At 42.5% G+C, this 27,865-nt stretch overlaps 1 protein-coding gene across 5 annotated transcripts in view; it reads left to right on the forward strand.

Annotated features, from left to right (window-relative positions):
- Positions 1-26,757, forward strand: part of UPB1 (beta-ureidopropionase 1) — a 98,726-nt gene extending 71,969 nt beyond the window's left edge. For 4 of the 5 annotated variants that reach the window (XM_085879586.1, XM_085879587.1, XM_085879585.1 and 1 more), the window contains 6 exons: positions 7,575-7,736; positions 8,316-8,485; positions 9,280-9,361; positions 14,051-14,093; positions 18,522-18,676; positions 26,288-26,757. In XM_085879586.1, the coding sequence (XP_085735712.1) occupies positions 7,575-7,736; positions 8,316-8,485; positions 9,280-9,361; positions 14,051-14,093; positions 18,522-18,676; positions 26,288-26,395 (720 nt within the window). In that variant the 3' untranslated portion in view covers positions 26,396-26,757. Of the gene's footprint in view, positions 1-7,574; positions 7,737-8,315; positions 8,486-9,279; positions 9,362-14,050; positions 14,094-14,197; positions 14,259-18,521; positions 18,677-26,287 lie in introns of those variants that run through there. The other variant, XM_085879588.1, reaches the window with a different exon arrangement.
- Positions 26,758-27,865: the final 1,108 nt, after the last annotated feature.

The raw sequence follows: 27,865 nt of genomic DNA on the forward strand, positions 1-27,865 counted from the left end.
CTGTGCTCCCCAACTTGCTTCTTGATATCTTTAACACGGCCAGGGTTTTGTGGTCTGCAGCCATCATTGGGTTCGTCGTGCACCTCAGTACTCAAGCACCTGTCCACTGCATTTTGGGATTCGACTCGAAGGGATGAATGATATGCCAGGTTAACACAGCGGCATTGGGGATGCAGGTTTTGCAGATGAAGCACGTTTTCTTTTGTGCCGGCTCTTCTGGGTTTGGTTCACCGCCACATGATTAATGCCGTGTTTGGGCTCTGGTTGTTTTCTGTGTGGTGGGGCCTATGATTTTTGATTAACGTCGTTTTGTGCCGCTTTGTTTTTTTTATGCCGAAGGTTGCTTTACCGATGTTGTTTCTCATTCTAATGATCATTTTATACTCATGTTTTTAGGAGGGAGGAATGTGGTGTAGTGGCGTACGTGGGCAGGGCACAATGCGGGGAGCGTTGTGGGGGCGTGGAGGTGTGGTGTTGGTGGTCACGTGTCCGCAAGGCTTATAGGTATTTGCGCCGCTTGAGGCGTGTGTGTAGTCTGCAGTAGTGTGCATTCGGACGGGCAATAAACAGAGTTCGACAACCCTCACGACTGTCCGAGTCCCACTGCCCTCCGGACATTACAGTGGCAATTACAAAGACAACAGGGCTGAATACAAGGCATTCAATTGTTCAACTAACAAGCAAAGAAACAAATCAACAAATTCTTCTGTCCCCAATCGCAATGCTTCAGCTGTCCAAAGGTGTCCTCCCCATCTGATCTTGAGCTGCCCAAGGTGTCGTTTTCCCACCAAGATAACGCCTCGAGACATAGCAAAACACTTTAAAGAACATTTCACACAGATTACCAAAGGGGAGGATATTAAAAATGAGGTCAAAAGGATTGACAGTTTTAGATACAGACACCGGGAGAGGGAGACGGCGTCTAAACATTACACAAGCGACGCATTTCTAATATTACAATTAATTATGTCGTGCTTATGCTATTACATTCACTAAGGATATAACTGCACAATATTAAGCATTATTAATCCCTATAAGGCATTTCCATAACAATATTAACCTTCAACACCATTAACAAAGGGGTAACGTCGACAAATTTGTCTTGTTCCGAGTGATACGGCCCATAGCAGTGGTGAGCCGTCAGCTGTGTGCAACTCTTTGCTCTGTGGGCTGCGTTGGTGGGAGCTGTGGTTCTGTGTCCGGGACCCGTGCACGGTGCTACAGGGAAGTGGCCCACCTACGCACTCTTGGCTGTACAGTATGTAGGGGTTGCATCTGGGGGGTTGTGAGGGACATCATTCATGTCTCAGGCCACAGGCCTCTGTCCGCATTGTGTTCCAAGACCTCTGCCATTGTGGGAGCCATGTTGGGATTCTTGTGGCAGACAAAGAGCTCCATGCTCGGTTGTCCATTTATTGGGGAGGGGCCGGGGGCAGAGGGGTGAGCTGTGCATGGACAGCAAGCTTTCTGTGGTCGCCATGCTGGAGAATATGGATGGGGGTGGGGGGGGGGCAGAAGGAAGGTGGTCAGAGATCGACATTCCCTCATCAGAACCTCAGGGGGCTTTCTTTTTAGCCAGCTGAGCCATGAGTGAGTAGTCATTGGTCGTGGTCACATTGATGGGTTCATGCTCAAGACCGGATGGGCAAATTTCACCACAGTGTGGACAAGGGGTCATCCTGTATAGACAATTTCTACTCATATCCAGCACATCCATGTTCCATTCCGTTTGACTGTGTCCCATCATTCACATTATTATATGTCCCATCAATCACATTATTAAACTAGAGGGGAACACTCGGTAGAGTGCAAAACCTCTGCCGCCAATACTGCTGGGTCACTTAAGTGAACCTGATATCCTATTCATTGCAGGTCGAAACGGATCAGACTCTACTGAACCACGATTGAATAAATTAAACTAGATCAACGCGCATGTAGAAATGCCCCCCCAAAAAAAATCGAAATTTTTTTGAAAAAAAAGTTGCAAAATTTCCGCTTTTTTTGTCTAACAATTTTTTTTGGGGGGGGGGGGTTGGAAATCACTTAAAACATGTAGAAATGCAAAAACAAAATTCAAATATTTTTTCAAAATGGCCGCCATAGCGGCCATATTGGACTTTGGACCAAGTCCGAAATCTAATGGCGTGATCCTTGGACCATACCTAATCTCGCCACCAAGTTTCGTCGAAATCCGTCCAGGAGTTTTTCCGTAATACTGTTCACAAACAAACAAACAAACAGACAGGGGTGAAAACAGTAACCTCCGTCCATCTTCGATGGCGGAGGTTAACTAGAAGGGTACTCGGTGGAGCGCATACCTACACTAACGTACATAATGCCTGATCCACGAGAACATATCGGGCCCAAAACATTTTTGAAATATCATGCTATATAGTACGATATCGTTTTTGACCCAATATCTCTCAATGGTGAAGAATCACTTTTAAAATTCTATTAGTCGGATCCGGATCCGGATCTTCACCAAAATCTAATCAGTTCGTCCTTGTTGCACACCCAACCTGTCCACAAAATTTCATCCGGATCCGTGCACAACGTTTTGAGATATCCTGTACACAGATAGACAGACGGGAAAGGGTGAAACCATAACGTCCCTCACTTTCTGTGGTGGAGATAAACAATGCACAGTGTTGATATTGCCTTTGATGTATTCTTGCAGGTGAAGATTTGATTAATGATTGGCATTTTGTAGAACCACTAATACTCGAATAGAAGGCAACCCTTTAATTGGTGACGATGAACATTATGCATAAATTCTATTACAAATGAATGTTCCTCGAATTTTTTTTATTTACTCCCTTAACTTATGCTGTTTTTTTATTTACTCCTTTAACTTATGCTGTTATTTTTATTTACTCCTTTAACTTATGCTGTTTTTTTTTATGTACTCCTTTAAGTTATGTTGTTTTTTTATTTACTCCTTTAACTTATGTTGTTTTTTTATTTACTCCTTTAACTTATGTTGTTTTTTATTTACTCCTTTAACTTGTATTGTTTTTTTTTATTTACTCCCTTAACTTGTTTATTTTTATTTACTCCTTTAACTTATGTTGTTTTTTTTATTTACTCCTTTAACTTATGTTGTTTTTTTATTTACTCCTTTAACTTATGTTTATTAACTCCTTTAACTTACGTTGTTTTTTTATTTACTCCCTTAACTTATGCTGTTTTTTTTATTTACTCCTTTAACTTATGTTGTTTTTTTATTTACTCCTTTAACTTATGTTGTTTTTTTTATTCACTCCTTTAACTTATGTTGTTTTTTTTATTTACTCTTTTAACTTATGTTGTTTTTTTTATTTACTCCTTTAGCTTATGTTTTTTTTATTTACTCCTTTAACTTATGTTGTTTTTTATCTACAACATATGAAGGTACTTGTAATTGGATTAAAGCATTTTGTCCACTCCACACCCCATGATGAGTAATAACTAATAAGGCAGAAGGATCACTGCTGAGGCAGGCATGCCTTCACGACTGAGACATTAGTAGACATCACTGTGCTTTCACATGAATTACAAGACAATGGACAAATACAGTTGGTATATGGGATTTGAACCTTGGTTCCCTGCATCATGACCAGGTGTTTACATGAGAACATGACGAACAGGCCAACCCTGCAATTTATTAATCATATCAACATTTGCAAATAACTTAAAAAAAATTTCTTTCTTTCAGAAGTGAGGCTCATGGAAGAGCACGGTGTAATTGAGAGTGGGACAAACATCAAGACAATCCACCGATCCATTGGGATCATACTCTGTACAGAGCGTCGTGCTGCCGAAGCAGTCTCCTGGGCTATTGGGCACATTCCTGGATGGGTCACCACTCCAACACAGGATACTCGAATGGCTCACTCATCCCAGCAAGCTGGTAATCATTTTGCCGACCTCAAAAGGATGACATGCTGAGTCAACCCCACCTGGTATTAATTCGAGGGCTGAGCAGGATTTGAACTCAGGACTCGAGGATCCCAATCCCATCACCCTAACCATTGAGGTAAAGACGAACGAACAGGAAGAGAGGTGGTAATAAAAATCATGTTTTTTAATCTCTTTTTTTTTAAAGGTTAATGGGGTTAATAAACATCATGTTTTTTAATCTCTTTTTTTTTAAAGGTTAATGGGGTTAATAAACATCATGTTTTTTCTTTCATTTTGCTTTGAATTAAAATATATTCAATGTTTAAAATTAAATATCATTCTTTACTTTACTTCACCATCTTGCTTGTAAAATCTGGTAATTGTTGGTTCCAATGAGGACATGTTTCATTCAGCATGTCAACGGGCAGAAATTCCCATTTCTAGTTACCTCCACCACCGAAGGTGAATGGAGGTTATGTTTTCACCCGTCTGTCTGTCTGTCTGTCTGTCTGTGTGTCTGTCTGTTCGTGAGCAAGCTATCTCAAAGATTTATGGACGGATTCGGACAAAACTTGGTGGATGAGATGGGTAGGTGACAAGAATAAGCTGATTAGATTTTTGTTTTATTTTTTCTTATGCAGACTGTGTTTGCTGGTTGCATCATTGCTGGGAGCAAAGCTATGCCACTGATGCATTGCCCCTTATTTCCAGTAATCTGGTACTCGTTTTGCTGACCTCAGAAGGATGAACAGGCTGAGTCAACCCACCTGGTGTTATTTACCATCAGAACAGAGGCTCAAACTCAAGACTCTAAGATCTTAAGCCAACCACCTTAACTGATAAGCCAACACCAGGCCAATTAGATGTTGGTGTGTGACGAGGACGAATGGCGTGGATGAAGATCTGGCCCATCATTGGGATACAAAACGTTAAACCGTTCAGCCTGGTGGTGGTATGCGCTCTACCGAGTGCAGTTCTCGTTTTTGTTGTATTATCTCTTTGTATTATTTTATAGACTTGTAAATGCAAACACAAATATTGTTGATGGCAAACAATGAGCTCAATGGGGGTGAAACCTCACCGATGAACAACTCGTATTGTTATCCACAACCTCACATTTTGTTTATACTATTCATTTCTCAATTTAGTTTATTTCTGTGTTGTCTTTAGCCTACAGTCTATTCCCTTTGTTATTGCAACTCAGATATTTATTTTGCTGGATGACTGTATTTACAAATTGAGTGTGCTGCTATTTCCACCACAAGACAGATTTCTGCAACCTGATTGAATTTTGCCCAACTGTGACCGGCAGTCACACACACACACATCGAGTTATTTAGTCACGAAACAGCTGCCCTCATCAACACCGACTTCACTCCTCATCGTTGTTGGTGAACTTCCTGCCACCACCATATATACATACATTTTTTTATATGTACACATTGATATTTATAATGTGTATGAACGTGTGTCATTGGTTTCCAAAAATCCAATTTGTTGTTTCAAAGAGCGTTGTGCAAGTCATAGAAATTGCACATGTCTTTTACTTTTGACTGCAAAGCTGTAGTGTTCCCACTTAAGCACGTATAGGAAGTGGACAAAAAATAGAAACACCGATGTAAAGTCACTTAATAGGGTGTCGGGCCACCGTGTGTGGCCAGTGTGGCCTGTATGCACCGTGGCATCGAGTCCACCACCAGCGTGTGGAATTTTACAGGAGGAACGAGGCGTCATTCATCCAATAAAAACTCAATCAACTCAAACTTCGATGGAGGTGGAAAACGCTGGATCAGGCGTCGTTCCAGAATATCCCATAAATGCTCGATTAGGTTGACATCTTGTGATTGAGAAGGCCATGACGTATGGATAACATCAGCGTCATGCTCTTCAAACCATTGGGCGACAACACGTGCTCTTTATGATGGGGGCGTTGGGGAGGGTCTCCTGTTGCAGCCATGATAGCTACAATTATAGGCAGCCCGGCCTGTGCAGCATTTTTATCCATGACCTGAAGCATGCCGGGATGTCATTTGCTTCAATAACACAATGGCCACACTTGTGTGGAAGCCGTTGTTTGTTGTCCCTCATTTACCCAGGTTTCCCCATTTTTTTTGTCCACTACATAACACTGGGATCCCTGGTTCAAATTCCTTTTACCATGTTGATTTGACCATTATTACCTCTGCCATTGAAGATGGACAGAGGTTATGTATTCACCGCTGTTTGTCTGTTCGGCTGTGAGTAGGATATCTCAAAATGTTGTGCATGGATTCGGATGAAACTTGCTGGACAGGTTTGGTGTGTAACAAGGATGAATCGATTCGAGGATAGTGAAGATCCGGATCCGATTTCAAGAATTTTTAAAGTTATTCTTCACCATTGAGAGATAGGGCCAAAAACAATATATAGCTTGATATTTCAAAAAGTTCTGGATGGATTCGGACAAAACTTGATGGATGGGTTGAGTTGATGACAAGAAAAAGCCCATCAGATTTTGATTAAGGTCTGGATGCATATCCGGCCTATCAGTGGGATACAAAACGTAAACCGTTCAGCCTGACGGAGGTATGCGCTCTGTCAAGTGCTGTTCTAGTTTCCCAACGTCCTTGCAATTTGTGTAAAAGTACAATGTTGTTTCATCATGTCTTTGTCTTACAATGTCTTGCATGTGACTAGCTCCACCATGATTAAGCCTCAACTTCCAGTCTCCTTAAACCTCTCGTATCACTCTCTGATACTCGTCCACGATGGTGGATTCCTTCCATACCTTGTGCGGAAATTACGCTGAACTCGCATGTCGGATCTCATCTCGATGAACCATTCGACGCACTAGGCTTTCTTTTGTGGAGTTGCCTCTTTTTTTTAACATTAAACAACCAAACCTGAAAATAAAGAAAACTTCATGAGTTTCTGTATCGTATAAAACAAAGGGGATTGTCGTGGTACAAAATATATTTCCAACCAAAGTTGTCCAGGTCTTTTTGGAACACCTTGTACATACTACACTCTACTTATTGTCAAAGAAAAATAACTCCTGGTGTAAATTATTTGTTTTACATCCTTGGCATCATTTCCCTGTAGCTTTATTGCTTTTCAGTCATCTATGGCTGCTCATTGTTAATGTCCTTCATACGTAATGCGGATTACAGACCTTGATTACTATCGAGCAGCCTACACGTGTTCTGGGTTCGTTTTGATATTTGCCAAACAAACGTCCTTTGGCTTGTTTGGCTTTATTTACTGAAGTACTTGGTTTTTGTTTCATCCAAGGAGAAGTTAGATTGGTAAAAGGCAGCCTTGTTTGCATTTCTTGTCTGGTCGAGAAAGATGCCAGTGATAACAAACACCAAGTTCAACCACAAGACTATTGCCACAATATCAACAGGATGAGCTGTGGCACAACACTTACACATTGTAATAATCTAAACTTGATTATATTTATTGCTTTGGAAGTCCAAAAATGTGGTTGCATGACTGTTGTGCTCGCCGTGTGAGTGCCCTCTGTTTACACTGGGTTTGACTCAACGGATTAGAATCTGACGCATCTTCCATGTACTCCACAGATTAACAACTTATCAGAGCTGTTGTCCGTCAGAGGCTGTTCCAATGGCTCTCCTCTTTCATTGGACTTCATTTGTGTAGACAAAATATTTTAAAGCATATTTGATATCTGGAGCTGCCACTATTTCCTGCAGATAGCATCTGACCACAACATGGTGGTTGTATCTCCCATCCTGGAGCGCGATAGTCGGCATGGTGACACATTGTGGAACACTGCCGTGGTGATTGATAACTCTGGTGCTGTGCTTGGGAAAACGAGAAAGAACCACATTCCTCGTGTTGGAGACTTTAATGAAGTGAGACACACACACACACACACACACACACACACACACACACACACACACACACACACACACACACACACACACACACACACACACACACACACACACACACACACACACACACACACACACACACACTGTGCGTATTTAGCCTTGTGGCTGCTGGTTGCCTCTGGTTAAGGAAGCAGCTGTGCTGCTGATTAAGTGCTCTTATTACCAGTACGCTGGTACTCATTTCACCGACCTTGGAAGGGTGACAGGCTGAGTCAATCCCACCTGGTGTAAATTCAGCGGCCACCAGGGCTCAAACTCAGGGCCCGAAGATCCAATGACGTGAGATGCTGCATCTCCTCTGTAATACTTCCCTTGTGCTTTCATGTTTGTCTCATTTACTCACGTGCAAGTACAACAGCTACACATGCACCTGTTTATCCCTTTGTTGTCTCCCAATGCAGAGTGGATCTGAATAAATGATTTAGAAACGACAGATGTCGAGATTTAAAGGTCAGCATTTTCCAATATGGCCATCGATTACTGAAGTTGGAGTGCGACGCAAGCTAAGAAAAGCGAATATTTCCCTTTTGCTAGTCAACTTACTACATGGAAGGAAATACGGGACACAGGGTGTTCAAGACCGAGTTTGGTCGAATTGCTGTGAACATTTGCTATGGGCGCCACCATCCGCTCAACTGGCTGGCATACGCCCTGAATGGAGCTGAGGTCGTGTTCAACCCATCCGCTACTGTCGGCCTACTCAGGTGGGCATTACAATTGACCCACTCTGTGGGGCAGGATTGTCTATCGGTGGTGCATCTCCCACTCCAATATAAACATAAGCAAGAATTTGGAAGTTGAAAAGACTGCTTGGCGTTTCCAATTATCTTTCTCTTTATAATACTTTCCATTAATTTATTTTCATTCTTGAATGAAACCTACATTTTTTTTTTTTCACCTGCCAATCTCCTCAATTGTTAATGTACCTTTCAAGGCAAATTATTCAATACCACCTCTGCTTTATTAAGACAATGCCTTATGTAAGGTTTGAAGCAGGTTTGGATACCTTCCATGTCGGCTAATATTAAGACACCCTTGTTATTGACAAATAAAAATAATTCCTCATGTAAATTATTTGCTTTACATCCTTGGTGTCATTTCCATGCCAATTGTATTTTAAAGAGTCCGTTTCACATTAGAGTGCTAATTTTCTCAGTTAATTATATAACCTGATGGAATGCATCGGAAGCTGGAAGGCTGCACACCTGTACACTGCCAGGACGTCCTCCAAACATGGCCAGCAGTCACAGCCTATGCCTAAAGTTGTTTGAAAGTATCATTATTGAGTAAGTCAGGAATATTTTGAACAACTTTCATTGCCAAAAAGCTTTAATATTAGTAAGTCGGTGCATTATTTGACGTATATGCAGGAAGTTCCAGCACTGGGACCAGCCTATCCAAGCAATTATTGTACCACACTCTGCGTTATGTCGAAATACCCTTTCCTTTCCTTATTCTTCCTTTCCTGATTTTTATCTTGTGCCCCCTCTGTGTGCAGTGAGCCGTTGTGGTCCATCGAGGCACGAAATGCGGCGATTGCCAATCACTATTTTACCTGCGCCATCAATCGTGTGGGCACGGTCAGACCTGGCACTCTCAAAATGCAGTTTTGTTTTTGTTTACTTGAGTGTGATCGAGTTATTGAGGCAGCATTAGCTTTCCTTGGCTTTCCTTCATACTCTAATGGATGGTTTTGTCTGTATAATAGAGGAGACATTCTGTCTCCCTAACGGGTGATGCGAGACCGCTGGAGATAAACTCCCAAGCCGCTGATTTGAGATGCCCCGCACACACGACTGGTTCATGGTTCAGTGTGGATGTATTCGTAAATTTATCTGCACGGCGGTTTTAGGCGGTTCAGAGTGGAATTGATTGTGTTGGATGATGACACCGTGGCTTAAAGTGCACAGCAACTCACTTTTTTTTTTGTATACCTTGTCGAGGCTCATATGAGAGTGAACACAAAACGCACAGCAAGGGGGGGGGGCATGAGACAAGAGGAGCGGGAGAGGGAACTAAACAGTGGGGAACAGGGACACGAGGTGATCTGTGGAAGGGAGAGGGATGGGGTGGGGAACACAGGGAATACAAGATGGACATTACAGGGACTTTCAGGAAAGAAAGCAGGGAATTTGAAGGAGGTGGGTTTGGGGTGGATGAATGGGAGTAGAAAAGATCGAGGTTTTGGATGGGGGATGATAAGAGGTGGTGGTGAACAGCTGTTTTGAAGGCCTGGAGGGAAGAATGGGATTGAACAGAGTGAGGGAGTTTATTCCAAAGGTGGGGAAAAAGAGGAATGAAAGAGTGAAGGTGAGCAGTGATTCGTGATTTTGCTAGATTTACCAGAAAGGGGTTGCTGATGGACCTTGAGTGCCCTGCGGAAATATGGGGGCGGGGCGGGGGGAGGGGGGATATTGCAAACAGAGCAGGGGGGAGCGAGACTGGAGAGGAGACGGTAAAGACCACCGACCTGCCTACAGTGAGAGAGTGAGAGGCCCAAAGACTCAGCCTCATTGCGAGAGATACCAATGATCTTAAATGCCTTGGTTTCCACAGCATGAAACGAAGAAAGGTGAGAGGCAGGAGCACCAGCCTGGAGGGGAGAGCAGTACTCCATCAGGCTGTGGACGGAAGCTTTGTCTGTGGTCAGGAGCTCAGGTATGCCATGCAAGGACTTTGCCAGATGGAGGATTCCCAGTTGGTGACTGGCTTTGAGGCCAGGTTGGAAATGTGGCTTTCCCAGGAATGATCATGGCAGATGGTGAGATCCAGAGGCTTGAATGAAAGGATTTCTTCAAGAGGATTGTTGAGAAAGTAGATGGGGTGGGGTGGGGGAGGAGGTTTCTAAACGGTCCTTTTGGAGAGACATAGTGAGAGTGAGAGATTTGTCTGGGTTGAAAGACATGTTCCATGTGTTGGACCAGTTTGTGATTTTATCTAGATCTGCAGAGAGCGAAGAGGCTGCTGCTTGCCGTTTTGAGGAATAACATGCCTTGTTAACATGGCTGATCAAATACAAATCCATCATTAATTGCTCGTAAATCATCAATAAATCTCAAGATGTTTCCACACCTTAACGCAGTTGTTAATTCATCCCTGCACATGTTCTGCACCCAATCAGACTCGTACATGTCCAGGAATAAATTTGTGGAGAAAGAGGCCGGATCTAAACTCATGGGTATCCCCACTGTCTACTCCAGTATCTTGTTGCCAAATGTAAAGAAACGGGTGTTTAGGAGAAATCAAATTGGCCGTTTCTCGGTGAGCTTTCCCATATCCTTGAATGAGGTTCCGATGGAGCTTTTGTCTGTGAGCCATGACTTTGCCGAGAGATCTCACTGTAAGCTGGTCGATGGAAGAAAAAAGTGACGCCACCTCTCTGGGAAGAGGAAGAAGAGACTGCAGCAGGAAAATAGGTTGTTCATCTCCACATGTAAAAGTGAAATGTTTTTTTGTTTGTGACCTGTCTGCTTTGAGCTCTGAATGTTAATTCACGACAAAACTTTCTGTGATCAGATTTTTAACCACGATGCATTTAAATAGGCATTTTAAACAGTCACGAGGAGGTCATTTGGCCCATTATTGCTGTATTCCACTCCAGAGTTAATTTATTTTCGAACATGAGGTAATTTCTTTACAACAGCATCACTCTTTTAGACTCTGTATGGCCTGAAGACCCCATTAGACCCTTTTCACCCCTTCGATCCTTTAGTACCCATTTAGACCCTATTAAGATGTTTTAGACACATTCACACCCATTTAGACTCTTTTGAGACATATAGACCTTCTTCGACCCTTTTGACACTTTTCAGACATATAGACCTTTTTAAGACCCTTTGGACAATTTCAGACCATTTGGACACTTCAGACCCATTTAAGACCCTTAGACATCTTAGACCCTTAAAACACTTTAGATTCCTTTATGACCCTTAATATCCTTAAAACACTTTAGTCCCATTTTGACCTTTTAAGACCCTTAAGCCACTCTACACCCCTTCGAAAATAGAAAAAATTCCCACAAAAATAGTTTTTCATGATCTTTTTCATCACCATTTTATGCACCATTTTCAGCATCACAAGTTGCAATGACAAATCGAAACTGATGTAGCAGAGTGAAACTGAAACTACTGATCTACGCATCATCAAATGGGAAACCAGAATGAAATGCTGTGAGAAATGCGAAATGGAAATTGTCGAAAGCAAAGCTGTGGGGACTACAGAGAGAGGTGGCAAGTTGGGGACTGAAGAAGCGACGTGGAGAGGGATAGGTGCCTGTAGGTGGTCGGTTGGTATGGAAAGAACTTTGGTGATCTTCCACCAGGTGGTAGGCCCCAAACGTGCCTGAATTTGTTTACCAGCCGAGCTTTCAGAATATCACTCTCACTCCCAAGCAGTATTTCAGAGGTACAACAAGTATGGATTGGAAATCTTCGCTGGTGGAATGGAACGACGTTGTGAAGTGTACCAGCTCCACCATCTGCGATATCTGCACACTGAATATTTACACTGAATTCCCGTTTCTACCAATACACACTCATTTGAGGAGAGACGTTGCTCATTTGAGTTGAGACGTTGATGAACCTGTCAGTGATGGGTACCCTGCTAGTTAAAATATATAATCAAAATCTGTCTTTGGATTTGAGGATCGGAGTATTGGACTAATTTAGTGTTGAAATCTGGACTGAAGTCTGAAAATTTAAAGAAATTAACGATTCTTATAACTAAGCATATTTATGTATTTACTTAAAGCAAATAAGACTGTGATCCCTTCTTCTCCATATTTACGAAATTGTCAAAGCATTTAACCTAACCTTTTCTATTGTTTGGAGAATTATATAGAGTGAAGACAAGATTAAGGAATGTGTCAAAAGTGTAACTTAATTGAGTGAAATAAAAATAATTAACCAGCGGGATCGCTGTGAAGGCGACGGCGGCCGTGGATGGATTCTCCATTGGCAGATCTCTGGAGTTAAGAAGGCAAAATAAAATAAATAAAAGATTTAATTCAAAGAACGCTGAACACAATAGGAGGATAAGAACGAGTAATGCAACGATACAGGTGACCTCCTAAATCAAGAGAGAATTGCAAAAATATTATAATAATATTTTAATTAATTTACTCTGAAAAATTTCCACTCAATTTTTGAGGTGTTGTTCTCCCCCCCCCCTTTTTCCTCACTCTCCCCCCTTTCTTGCTATCCTCCCCTTCCTCACTCTCCTCTCTCTCTTTCTCTCACTCCCACCCCTTCTCACACCCCTTCCCTCCCAGAGTGTGTAATGACATGTGGTGCGGCATTGCTCTCCCACCCTTCCTTGCTCTCCCCCTTCCTCACTCTCCCCTTCCCAGCTCCCCCATTCCTCGCCCCTCCCTCCTCTTTCTCTCCCCCTCCTCACTCTTCCTTCCTCCTCCTCTCTCTCTCCCCCTTCTCACTCTTCCCCCCTCCCCTCTTTCTCTCTTTCCCCTCCTCTCTCTCTTTCCCTTCCTCTCTCTCTCCCCCTCCCTCTTTCTTTCTCTCTCACTCCATCATCGCGCCCCTCCCCCCCCAAAGTGTATAGTAACATGTGGTGAGGCGTTGCTCTCCCTCCTCTTCCTCGCTCCCGTCTCTCCTCACTCTCCCTCCCCCTCCTCGCTCCCCTACCCCCTCCTCGCTCCCTTCCCCCTCCTCGCTCCCCTTCCCACCTCTCTCTCTCCTCTTTCACTCTCCCCCCTCCCCCTTAGTATACCAGTCAGTGAAGCGACGGGTGGTATTTGCTCGTTGAGAATATTTCTACTTTCCATAATCACTATGTTATCCGTAGATTTTCAGCAATTGCTGAAATTTCATCACACATTGGAAACTGCAAAAAAAATTAAAACCCTAAAATAAATAAATAATTGCATCAAAGTTTAATTCAAGGAAGATTTTTGTGTGAAAACATACATTTGAATATTATTGTCATATTTACGTGAGTTTATATTGTATGTTGAGACTAATTTTGTTTTACTTGTGATTTAAAATGAAATTGCATCTTCGGAACTACGAAGAAAGTAAAGACATCTGGTTCAAAACCTCAAGAGAAAGATAATAAGGAAAGGCAAACTACAGTAATTTGGTTTTTGCGAGAAATGCACTCTCAGTCTTGCACATTATTTAATTATTTTAAATATACCTGTATGTGTATGTATGCATTTCATTGAATTATGTAGAGCGATGGTTGACATAATTGGAAGCAGTTTTATTCTGTGCCATTGTAAGTTCTGAATGGTTGTTTTATATGCTTGATTTCAGGAATATTATCCAAATGAGTTCACATCTGGAGATGGTGGCAAAGGTGAGTCTGTGATGATTTACCTGCTGCAACATTTCCTTTTGAGACACGTATAGCAGTAAAAGTGAAAACTTATGACAATTCTTCATACATTCTGTCTTGTAAAGCATTCTGTCTGGGAGGATTGTCGATCACGGCAGTACATCTTCCGCTTCAATAGAAATAAAGGTAGGACTTCTGAAAATTGCACTGACCGCCCAGTGTTCAAAATTATCTATTGCCATTTCACGTCATTATATTCTCCCTTAATTTATTTTGTTAAATGAACCTTAAACTTTTTTTCCTGTATCAATCTCTTCAAGGCCTTTTTCAGTGTCAACGTTTTACTTGTTGATGTCAGATCTTTCCTTTTTGACAAGCAGTCTGATCTTTCAGCTTCAGTTGTGTTTTCATCCTTGTCACTCAACTTTGGACATGCTGATGCTCCTCTTTCAGCAGAACACTAAAGGGTACATGCTGCTTCCTTGCTTGCCATTCAGCGTTTTTAAGGATAGAGCATGGACAATCCCCTGAGGTTGATATCCATGGGGAGGAGGAAATTCCTCATTAGGAAATGCCCAGCTGAGTGCGGTGAGAAAGGTATCGCCATTGTTGTGGCGTTGCTGATAATCAGAATGCTCCCGGAGGTGACGGCACTCCCCGCAAGCTCAGTGGCTGTGTTTGTCTCGTATAACAGTCCTGTGTTATGTTTGTGTGTGTGTGTGTGTATGTGTGTGTGAGGTGTGTGTCAGGTGTGGGAGCATGTGCCGGAGCAGCGCGTCTCAGCGTCCACTTTCCGCTGGTACTCCAGGGGCCTCCGTCTGAGGTTCTCTCCAGTTATCAGAGAGAACATATTATGCTTTGTGAACAACACAAACATTTTGTTTTCACAACACACACACACACACACACACACACACACACACACACACACACACACACACACACACACACACACACACACACACACACACACACACACACACACACACACACACACACACACACCTACTCATATGTACCACGTCCGTGTGTTGTATTCTTACCTCTATCTTGTAGTGACTGTCGACTGTACATCCCGATCAGGCCACGAATTGCACTACGCAGCTCGTTAAGTGACTTAAGCACTCAATCAAACACTCCAACGGAATGCCTGGCTTGGGAAGCGATTCCCAATTGCCATCGATACAATGTCCAAATTAGACAAATCAATATTTTTGGTTGAGTCAGAACTGCTGACTCTTTCAAATCTGGCGCTTACGTTTTGTAATAATCCTTAGTTTAAGAGATTCTCTCGATTATTCATTTGTGCAAATGAAATAAAGCCATGGACCCTGGTGTCTCCAGGTGTTTATAAGCATTGCAATCTACCCAGTGATTCGTCGCTGTGATGAACAGGTATTCGATAATATGAGTGAGGAAAGTGAAGGAAAAACTTTATCGTGAAGAAATCGTTGTGGCACGTTACAAGTCAAGGCATGGTTGAGCAGGCCAAAAAACATGGCGGATTCAGACCCCAGCGAAGTTACCCAAGAAATTCCTTAAGACCCCAGACAGTGAGGTGGCTGAGGATCGCCTGATGAAGGATACAATTAAATAAGGCCGTTAATTATCTTCAAAAGGAGTGTTTTAATTACCCAAAACACCCAATTTTCACTCTTGCACTTCCTTGGAGTTTTCTTTGTATGCATGAAAAGTTTCAGGCTGCTACGTGTTATAGTTTTGGAGTTATGGAGGAGAAAGACATACACACACACACACATTGCCTTTTATTAGTATAGCTAATAGAATCACCTATTATTTTATTTAGCTAATTAAGAGATTCTTAAGTATAAAAAAATTATATACTGGTGCCTGAAAGTCTGGCTGGAAACAAGAGTCGAGCTTAAATGGAATGCGTGTGAAAATAATGACCAGAACACGTATCAACCTTCAGGTCATAAATATTCCTTACTCCTTGAAAATTAAACTGACCTCCAGATGGCTGCTGCCACAAAGCTGTGAGTGATTTTCCTCTTCAACCACAAAATTTTACCGTGGCACCAGGATGTCTGGATGATGAACACATATAGTCTCACTGAATACTATATAAGAATTCAAAGTCTCCATGCACTGTAGATTCAGAGGAAGACTGTGTTTCTCATTGAAACTCCTCTGAATTCTCCATATCGACATGTTCGTGTTTGTTTGCATATGTTTTGTTTTAATAAATGACTCAAATGTACAGAAGGAATTGAGAATTATTCGGCAGTGGTTATGTCTGGGTGGGGTTTGTCTCCAGACATGTCTGGATGGTATTTATCTCTGCACGTGTCTGGGCAGTGTCGGTCTCCGGACAACTTGGCTCCGGACGCGTCTGGCCGGTATTTATGTCTGGGCAGTGTTTGTCTCCGAACGAATGCGGGCGGTGTTTATGTCTGGACGGGAGTTTATGTCTGGACGTGTTTGGATGGTATTTATCTCCAGACGCTTCCGGATAGGAGTTTGTCTTCGGACGTGTCCCGATGGGAGTTTGTCTCCGGAAGTGTCCGGGCAGTGTTTGTCTCCGGACAGCTTGGCTCCGGACGCGCCGGGCGGTGTTTGTCTCTGGATGGTATTTATAGTATGACCAGTAGAAAATGGATTTCAGCCATTATTTTATTTCCATCTTAACTGTTATTCTATGCCGAATAATTTTGATGAGAAAGTGTGAATCCTAATTGTCATTCCACTACAGTCTGCCTTCCATTCATCTCACCTCTTGTTGCCTTCCCTACCCCCTCCCCCCTTCCTCACTCTCCCTCCCTTCTCACTGTCCCCCCTTTCTCACTCTCCCTCCCTCCTCACTCTCCCTCCTCACTCTCCCTCCTCACTCTCCTTTCTCACTCTCCCGCCTCTCTCCCCCTTCCTCCTCTCCCCTCCCTCCTCTCCCTCTCCCTCCTCTCCTCCTCCCTCCTCTCTCTCCCCTCCCTCCTCTTTCCTTCCCCTCTATCTCCTCCCACTCCCCCCACCCCTCTCTATCTCCCACCTCTCCACCCCCATCTCAGTGTTCCCATCAGTGAAGTGGTGGGTAGTATTTGCTCGTGAGATCATATTTTAGCTAATCTTAAGGTTTTTTTTCTCCACCAGTTTCTGCATGAATAAAAATTCACAGAAAATAAAAAAAGTCTGCTAGTAGGGGGCTGCAATTCCCACCAATAGGAATACCCTCAACCTACTGAAACATTATCCCACAAAAAGACACAAAAGTATTAAATAAAATAAAATTAACAGCATCTTTAACTTCTTCTGATTGAAACAATGAAAACTTGAGTATTTATTTTTAGAAAAGAATGCTCTATCAGACCTGACACATAAAAACTTATTAAAAGAGTTTAAAACCTTGTCAATGACTTTGAAGAGTGAATCCCTCACCAATACTAAACCCAAATTGTATATCAGGTTGAAAAATCAAAAACTTCAACTGACTTGATATTGAGGCATCTAATTCTATCAAAGAACTCGAAAGAAGAATTAATGCTCCAGAAAGTGTTAGTATCAGAATTCTTCTCAATTGATAATCAATGTTTCCTGAACTGTTCCCAAACAACTTGTAAGCCTGAGTTAATTATAACTGAAAACTGCTTGGTGGAATACTGCTTGGCACCTGCTATAAACCTATACTTGTATTGGTTCTTATGAAGCTTCGGAATCCAGAAAAGCCAAGGAATACAAAGATTTACCTCTTTACATTTAATTCCAAAATAATTTACTAAAACTTCCTGATTCTCAGATACAATAACTTCGAGCCACTATGGAATCCATCCATCCAATGGGACCATACTCTGTGCAGAGCGTTGGTGCTGCCTAAGCAGTCTCTTGGGCTATTGGGCACAATCCTGGACAAGTTGCCACTCCGACATAGGACACCAGCAAGCTGTTACTCATTTTGCCGACCTCAGAAGGATGACAGGCTGTGTCAACCCCACCTGGTATTAATTCAACAGCCAAGCAGGATTTGTACTCAGGACCCTAGGATCCCAGGCCCACCACTCGAGCCATTGAGCCAACACCACGCACAGAGCAACTTATGACAAGGAACATATCTATTATTTCCTATACTAATCAAAGTAACCATATCAATGCCTAACTCTTTTATAAAAGCTCTACATAAAACGTTTTTACAAAGCACAACAAAGTTATTAGCAGCTTTTTCCGCTGGAACTATTATGCAGCGATCATGTAGTTCCCAAATGTCTTTACGAACATTCGGCTTGTTCAACACTGGTTTAAACCGACCCGGTGAAAGCAAGCCTCGACCACTAAAAACCTTAATCCTATTATCCAGGACTTCCACAACTCTGTAAAACCATGCATTGAAACTGTTTTTAGTTTCAGAAATTAACTTGGGTGTGGTCAAAATGTGAAAACTTCAGAGGGGGATGAATACTTTTACAGGCCACTGAATACCCTGTGTGATTCTTCTTCCTCTAGCACATAATGACTTTGGCCATTTTTATGGTTCAAGTTATGTCGCTGCACCTGATGGACGTCGCACACCTGGCCTCTCTCGGATCAGCAATGGGCTGCTGATTGCTGATCTGGATCTCAACCTCTGCAGGCAGATGGCAGATCAGTGGGGCTTTCGGGTATGGCAAAGTCTTACTCGTGTTTATCTCGACTAGCTAATGCTCTCTTTGGTTTTTATACAGAAATATATGCTGATGAAAGAGCTGAATAACTGCGGACGAGTGGTCAATGCAACAACATAGAGGAGAGGGATACGAGCGAACAATGCAGGAACAGACCCATTTTTTTGGTGGACAGAGTCAAGGCTCATGGAGGAGCTCAAACACAGAATGGACCAGGATGTAACAAATCAAAAAGAACTGCAGAAGGAGATTGGGGGTGGAGGGGGGTGAGAGGATGACACATCAACGGCTGGACAGAGGGACAAAATAGAGGGAGAGCTGGAGGAATAAGGGAGGAATAAGACACATCGGGGAGAATGAGAGCAAGAGGACACATTGTGAACAAGATGTATACAGCCACAAACTCTCAATCACAGAAGTGGAAGGGAAGACGAGGGAAGAATACAAGAAATGGACCAAAATAGAATAAAACAAGTAAAAAGAGACAAAGTGTCATAGAGCCCCCAATGTTGAAGCAATTTTGTGCATGGAGTTAAAGGGTGAGCCCATACTGTATTTATGTACAATGAAAATTGCCTCCAGCTGGCTATATTGGATCTGATGTCGAAAAAATAACGATGTGTATATGTAAGCCATCATTCATTATCTATTGCCCAGTTTGAGCAACATCGGAAAACGCTTGTCCGAGAAATGGTTGAGGACGTGTTCAACATCAGGTTTTTTTTTTTACAACTAAAATGGCTGCCAGTCGGCCATATTGGATCTGATGTCGAAAAAAAATGACAGGCATATGTACAACATCATGTGTCGTCTTTGTGCCAAGTACGAATCAAATCGGTCCATACATGAATGAAATATGGCTGCGGATGCACGTACGCGTGGACACGAAAACCGAGACCAAATCCATAAGCCCCCGTTTTGGATTAAGTCCAACGGGGGCTAATAAAATACCTGGGCAACAGAATACTTAGATCGTTGGTGGAGAAACCTAAGGTGACAGAATACTTGGCTTATAGGTGGAGAGATGGGAGTGTAGAGTGTTGTTCTAGGTCAGGACCAAGGTATCGAGTGCCATGGAGTGATAGAGCCAGGCGAGTAGGCCTGAGTTGGGACCACACTATCCAGCCAGGTAATTGTGCCAGGGCACAGAGATAGGATAATTTATGAGGGCCATGCCCAAATTCATAGGATGAGACCAGCAAGCTTGGTCATGGATAAATAGTCATTAGGACCACTGTAGTGAGATGAAAAGTAAATGAAGAAACAGGTTTTGTTATGTGCTGGGGATCAGACTAGATGTTCTCCTCTGCAACATGCAATATGTGCCTGCCACCAGAAAGGACAGAATAAGGCAATTGGCTTTGAGAGGACACATTGCATCCTTAGTTGTGCCACTGTGAGTCCCAAATTCTGTCTTCTTCTTCCTTGTCTCTCTCTGTCGTCTTCTGCCTCCTTTCTGGTCTTGCACCCTCTGCTCTTTCCATGGTCCCCCCCTCCCCCCTCCAGGTAAATTCAGGTTGCACGCAGTCCACCATTAACCACCCTTCCAGTGAACCTCCCAAAATCCAGAATGACTGCTCACCTCCACTCATTTGTTCCTCTTTTTTCCCCACCTGTGGAAACAACTTCCACATACTCTGCAATCTCATTCTTCCCCCATGTCTTCAAGACAGCTATTCACCACCACCTCAGATTCCCCCATCCAAAACCATGACACTTTTTACACCCATTAAACCACCCTCACCCCCCCCTCCAAAAACGGTTGTTTCTTGTCCATGTTGTCCAGCTCTTGCATTCTCCCCCATGCTTTATCATCACCAGCATCCCTTGTTTTCCGTCTCTGTTTATTTTCTCCCTCTGCCCTGCTGTTGGCGTTTCACTTTTCTCCTGCTGTTCCTTTTGTTATGTTGCATCCGGATTCGTTCTGTGTTCCTGCTCTTCCATGAGCCTTGACTATATATCCCAAAAAAACCCCCAAAACATTGAGAGTGGTGAAATGAGATTTTCTTGAGAGCACAGGGGAAGGTCATGCTGTAAGTGTGGTGGGACTCGCATGTAAGTGCCACTCGCATGTAGGAGATGATGAGGGAGAACCGAAGGTACTGACTTGGTGGGGTTTGACACCATTAATGGATGGAAATGAGAGTTTATGGTTATGTACAGGCAACACCTGCAGACTGGACTTCTCAGGATCCTGAATTCATAAACACAGACATCACAAGAGGGTTGAAATGAGGGGTTATTAAACATGGGGGGAAAAGTCGTGGTTTATCGGCGGAGGGATCATCGATGGACCGAGTGTTTGCGAGTTTGACAGGTCTGGGAAAGAAACTGGGTGAAGAGGAGGATGTAATCGAGATGATGAAGAAGATAAGGTGTTCCAATTGAGAAGATATACAGAAAAGGTGTTCCTGTTGAAGACGTTCCTGATGGAGAGATACGGAAAATTAAGTATTTTGAAATGTTATTTCAAGTTGGAATCAAATTTGTTCACTTTGAAGCAAATTAGTTAAATGAGGAGCAATATTAGTTCAATTTGGAGGTAATGGGAATGGAAGGGATAAAGAATGAATGAAGAAAATAACATTTCAAAGGAATTGTTATTATTTTTTGTTCAATGATAACCATTTTACAATTTTTTGAAATGTTTCAACCGATATCCCAATCAATCTAGCGGTGATCGTCATGTTCAACCGGTTGGAACATTCAAACGATTGGAAAATGGCTTGTCAGAACAGCAAACTAACAGCGAAAGACGTTGTGAGCTTGCTGGAGATGTTTGAACAGCACGACCTTCATCCACGATGGTGCACACGACCGACAAATATTTGGCACAGCTATGGGTTCACCGGTCTCTGCTGTTGCGGCGAATTTGGTGATGGAGGAACTCGAACGAAGGATATTTGAGTCTCATGAGAATTGGCTCCCACGGTACTGGAACAGATATGTAGATGACACCTTCGTCATTGTGCATAGAAACATGGTAGACCACCTACTGGGACAACTTGGCCAGTTATTCCCCAGCATAAACTTCACAATCAAAATTGAAAAAGAAAGCAAATTAGCCTTTTTGGATGTGGAGGTCCACCGTAAGGACTTCGGTTTACAGGAAACCAAACCACACCAGCAGATTACTGGATTTAAACTCCTGCAACCCAATCTCCCACAAACACAGTGTAGCATGGCAGCGAGGGCATGGACAGTGTCATTATCCAAAGCCGAGGCAATCAAAGAAATGAGATTAGTTGGAGGTGTCCTGCTCAAAAATGGGTACAACAAGGGGATACTCCCCACCTTGGAAGAACCAAAACGGACCGAGCAGAAGGAGCCAGACACACTTGGGTACTGTGTACTGTCATACTACCCAGGCCTTTCTGAAAGGGTTTGCAGGATAGTACATGGCGCACGGATTGGTGGAGCCCACAAGTCTTTACTCACCATCCGTAATGTCATTTCAAAACGAAAGGACCCAATACCAACTGGTGATAAGTCTGGAGATAATTAAACCATTCATCATGCAAAGACTGTGACCAATTCTACATTGGTGAAACTGGAAGAAATTTAAAACAAAGGATAGATGAACATGATCGAACAATTGGCCTTGGAAAGGCGACCCAGTCAGCCATAGCACGTCACTGCCTGCAATCTGGCCACAAATTTGACTTTGACAGGACCCGTGTCCTCGACTCGACGTCCAACAAACGACACAGGTTGATTTTGGAAGCGTGGCACATGAAGAGCCGGGAGGGTGGTCTAACTGGGGAGATGATGGACATACCCACACAATACACACCTCTGATGCAAATAGTGAAAACTGGATGGTGCAGGCAGATAGATAAGGTGAGCAACAAACAACACCCAATCCCAAACAACACATCCACGTGTGCACAACACTCAACTAGAACCCCAACACTCTCACAACCAACACCTCATCATGCCCAAACTGGACACAAAAACAGCCGTGTTTGTGCCCCGGAAACAGGAAATCAACAACAAGCACACACACACATACAACACCAGATCATGTGTAAAAAAAAAAAAATTGCAGAAAAGAGCAGAGCACTCCATCAATGATGTGATTTGACATTTATTTTGCTTGAGGTGTGCAAAATAAAATAAACAAGTGGTGCCAGGCACAACAAATCCCACTCATTTAAGACAGAAAGTTATTTTGGGGATCAATTATATATTTGATACATCTTTAACCTGAATGTTGATTATAAGGAATATTTAGTCTTAGTTTGAAGTCAATTAAACCATATTTGACGAAGTTATGACCGTAAAATGATTTTGATCTTTTTATGACCTGACCTTGACCTTTGATCCAATTGGACCCAAAAGTTAATGGGGTCGTCCAAGGTTCATTGCCCACCTGTGGATTAAATTTGATAGTGTTTGCCAAAGCCATTTTGCCATAAAGTTGCTAACAGACAGACAGACAGACAGACAGACAAACCGGACGATTACAACATCCCGCTCCCTCCCTCCGGGGAGGGGGGGGGCGGGATAAAAAGCACTCCTCCATTTGACCTCGAGCACCTGAGAGCACGTGACCAGAAATGAGCGGACTATCGAAATAAGAATCGGACACATGTTGAGGCTTGGGGTCTACTGGCTTGAACAATCTAACAATCTGGCTGTGAAGCAGGTGAAACGTCACCTGAGACCAGGTCTGCTCTTGCTTCTTGCTCAAATTAGTGGAGTCGATCTAGTTTATTTTTGGTTGGAAATGCCGCCTTCTTCTTTAAAAATCTTTAATCCCAACTGCCCCAATCTTATTTAGGTGGAAGATAAATATCTAGAGATAAACAGCAAGTTACAAATTGAAGAAGAAATCGAGGCATCAAATCAAACTAAAAGACACAATATTAATTAAACATAGATCATGACGCTCACGATCAAAACGGAAGTGCTCCAGTCGCTGTTGAACACCAAAAGGTTCCAAAAAGTGTTTACGCCCATATGCGGTAAGATGATTATTTAACTTAATCACGAGACTGAGAATTCTCAATCATATCAATTAGTGGTATTGTACCGCAAAGGACCATCACTATCCGACATAACTCCATGGTGCAGTAGCTGTAGGCTTGTCAGGTAACGTCGTGCATTGCCAGGATACGACGGTGCATTATCGCAGTGAAAATTGACTAAATCCAGGACTAATTGGAATTGGTGAATCCTTTTGATAAAATTTTGAGGTCTGCCTCCTCAATGTTCCAACAAACTCGTGATAACAAAATCATTGGCACTAAAAATATATGATGCCCTTTAGAAACCTCTTACACTGTTAGTTCAGCAATATCGCCAGACCTTTTAGGCATTCATGTGATAAGGAACTTTCTGCCCCCCCCCTCCTGCACCACCTGTCAAAATACAGGACGGGCAAAAGGGACGAGTTACAGAGTGAAGAAAAAATAATGATTAGGAATTGGTAGAACATGAGATGTTGATAGTTTGCTATCTTAAAGGAGGAGAGGGAAGAAGTGACTTGCCAGATTCAGGGAGGTGATTACACAGGTAAGCAAAGGTAGACAAAGGAGTATAGGTGAGTAGTTACTTCGATTTGAGGAGGGTAGCAGGTATGGGTTGCTGGAGCAGTGTATGTAATCTGGTGAAACTCAGCAAGGACCAAGCTCTTAATAGATGTGACCTTGTTTTTGTATATCAAGTCACATGAAACAAAAATAGATGTGACTTGATATATAAGAACAAGGCAACCAATTTATCTGCGCTGAGCAAAGAGCATCCCCTGTCACCAGATCCACTCAGAGCCTTGGATTGCACTGCCTCCAGGGGTACAAGGTGAGATTGCAGCACCAGAGCAGTTCTCCATGCTGCTGCTAATGCAGGCCTCGAGACAGACCTTTGGACACATGCTATTAACACTGATACAGCATGATATACTGTTAGGAGTAGAGAGGCCAATTAATTGTCTGAGCTCTTTATAAGGTAGTGCCCCTGTTCAACACCAGTGGTGAAACCAATTACTTATAAACAGCATCCGTTATTCATTTGAAGAATGTTTATTGAAAAGGTTAAATTCTGTACAAATTAATAATTTGCAAAAACATCCTGGAACTAATATTTTTAAATTTTGCAAAACAAAAATAAATCCCACAACCACATTCACTTTGTGTGGGTCTGATAAATTATTTGCATGGAGGTTGAAGCTCATTTGCATTCAACTTATCTGGGCACTCAACATGACGTACGCATTATTCTACCAACTCATGCTGCTGTGATTACACAATATTTCCGAATTTAATCAAATTTTTTCAAACTGACTTTCATGCTGCCACGTTGTCGTCCACCCACCCAAGCAATCAGTTGTAACTATTGTTAGCTGGGATATGTGAGTATGTTTGTCCTGGGAGTGGGAGACACAGAGATTTCAAAGATTAAAAGTTGCTGGATGACACCAAAATGTTTGATTCATAATGTTTGTAATGAGGTTATAAGATGCAAGGAAGCATATTATATGAAAAGAGAGTTGTAAATATGGAACACTCAAGTATTGACCTTGACCATCAATAACTTAATGATGAAATCCCAAGGTGCTGCCCTATTACCAGGCAGTTGTTACATTGATCCTGATCATTGTGTAGATAGAGATTGAATGTTGTTATCTCATTTACAAATAATCGAATCATCCAAGTATAACTATTGTGACACAGAAATGCTCCTTATTTGGACTTATCAGCTCACAAAGTGCAGTGCGTATTGGATTAAACTTTTATGATGAGCATACACTGTCTAACTTTAACTTAATTTATTGTGTGCAACATGTTTGTGTCATGTAGGACAAAGCTTACCAATTAATGTAAGCCATCCCACAACATGTCATGTACCATATTCCAATTAATATATCGTTGTGAAATCATTAGGCACATTCTATTTTGCCCAGACATGTCTGTACCTTGTATTTGTCTTTCGATAGCAGTCGAGGCTTATTGAAGACCTAAAAGATGGAGGGTAAATAACATTCTGACAGAGGAGTGGGGGGAAACAAGCATAGAAAAACACAGAGACTCATTCAGGTATGTGAAAGGGAGGAAAAGGGCTCTTTGGTCAGCGAGTGGGGAAATAAGAGAAGACACCATAATGTTGCAATGGGCAGCAGTCTTGAAAGAGTAATGGACCACAGACTCAGGGAGGCAGTTCCACTGACTAGAGAGACCAATGTGCGATGAATAAATGGAGGTGAGCATCAAGCTTGGACTTCAGGAAGGTAATGAGGTGTTTGCTTTTGGAAGAATGTGTGTGTTTGTTACTTAAGGAGGGCTGGGGTTAGCAGAAAGGAGAGGGTAGTTGAAGAGAGACCAGAAGAGAGGCAGTTGAGCACCGAAAGGACACAAACCTGCCTGCAGAGAGGGAGAAATAGACCTTTGGACAATTATTGATGACACTTTTTCCATACATTCCTAATGCCTTGTTCCTACTTCCTCCGAAGCATCTAATTTTTTTTTAATCTCCTTCTTTTCATTTTGGCACACAATGGAGATGACCCCTGAGACTATCAGTGATATGTCTGCTTGCAGGAAATCTATGTGGTTGATGCGATGATGTGATGCCTTGTGTGTAATTATCTTGCTGAACGATTCCGAACAGATGACTGGACGTTATGAGATGTATGCCGAGGACCTTTCACGGGCCATACGACATGATTTCCAACCCAACATCGTCACAAGAAAACAGAACACCGGGTGCAAGGAATGAGATTAAAATAAATATTAATTCTTTCATTTATGCCTTGTAATAATCGTCATTGCTTGTAGCAAAACAAACAAAAAAATTTGCTAAATTCATCCTCTTTTATAATTTAATTATCGAACGATTGAGTCAGATGCTGAATCATAGCATGATCTCAGATGTGATGCTAGGTCAGAGAACTTTTCTCAATGATTAGATACATTTATGATGTGCCAACTAGCTTTTTGTGATTGCCATTGTAAGGTCCATTATATAGTAATTTCTGAATAGTCTTTTTGTGACTTCAATGAATACGAGGCGGCATTCCATTCATGATATTTCATTCACCAATATTTCAGTTTTGCTGGTGAATAAAAAGAAGTACAATATATGGTGATAATGAATTTATTAGTGCACACACTGGGGCAGTCTTTCTACATTGTTAATTAAATACTTTTTACTTTAACGATCAGATAATTTTAAAAACAAGGCTGTAGCACAGGAAAATTTAATTTGGGATCATGCTCGCTTGGTTATCCTCATTGCACTGTCGATGCATAAGACTGCTGAGATGGTTTCATTGGCTCAGCGGTTACAATTGTGGTAAAGGAGCCACTCCATCACAGAGTACTCGACTGAGAGTGCAAGAACTTGCAATCTTTATGGTGCTGGCAATAACTTGCCTACTCTTTGCAAAGGACACCGTGGGATCTTTAACATCCACGAACTAATGCCGGAACACAGGATGGCCGTTTAACGTCCATCCGCGGGACGGCACACACATTTATGAATCACCCTGCCTTTCAAACAGCGAGATAATGCTCTATATCGCTGGGTCGGGATTCAAACCCAGGCGAGACGGCTTAGAGGCGCATGTGATAGGCCATTTTGTCAGTATATGTATGTATATACTCGCAGGGTATGCTTACACATTGTTAGCAATAACGAACCGAGCTTCCCCATTGTCTCGGGTCGCTCACCTGCATTTTTTTCATTTATTTATTTTCATTAATTTTGTTTTCATTTATGAATGTTGTCCAATGATACTGTGATTTTCCTGGTGTATTGGCTTCGATGTCCATCAGCACGTCAAATTTCAGCTTTCTACGTCACCCGGAAGATTCCGATCTTTAATATCAGTTACTCAGTATCCCTGGTGTTGGCTGAATGGTTCGGGTGGTGGGCATGGGATCCTGGGATCCTGAGTTCAAATCCCGTTCAGCTGTTGAATTAATCCCAGATGGAGTTGACTCAGCCTGTCATCCTTCTGAGGTCGGCAAAATGAGTTCCAGCTTGCTGGGATGATTGAGCCATTTAAGTATCTTGTGTTGGAGTGGAGACCGGTCCAGGATTGTGCCCAATAGCTCAGGAGACTGCTTTGGCAGCAGTCTGCCAAAGGAGACTCTGTACAGAGTATGGTCCTGATGAATAGAATGGTCAGTCAGTCAGTGGTTAGAAAGAGCTTTATATATTAGACTCCCAGGGTTTGCTTCAGCA

This window comes from Eptatretus burgeri, chromosome 4, assembly GCF_056783735.1.
Source record: "Eptatretus burgeri isolate ZD-2024b chromosome 4, Ebu_testis_v1, whole genome shotgun sequence".
Taxonomy (NCBI): domain Eukaryota; kingdom Metazoa; phylum Chordata; class Myxini; order Myxiniformes; family Myxinidae; genus Eptatretus; species Eptatretus burgeri.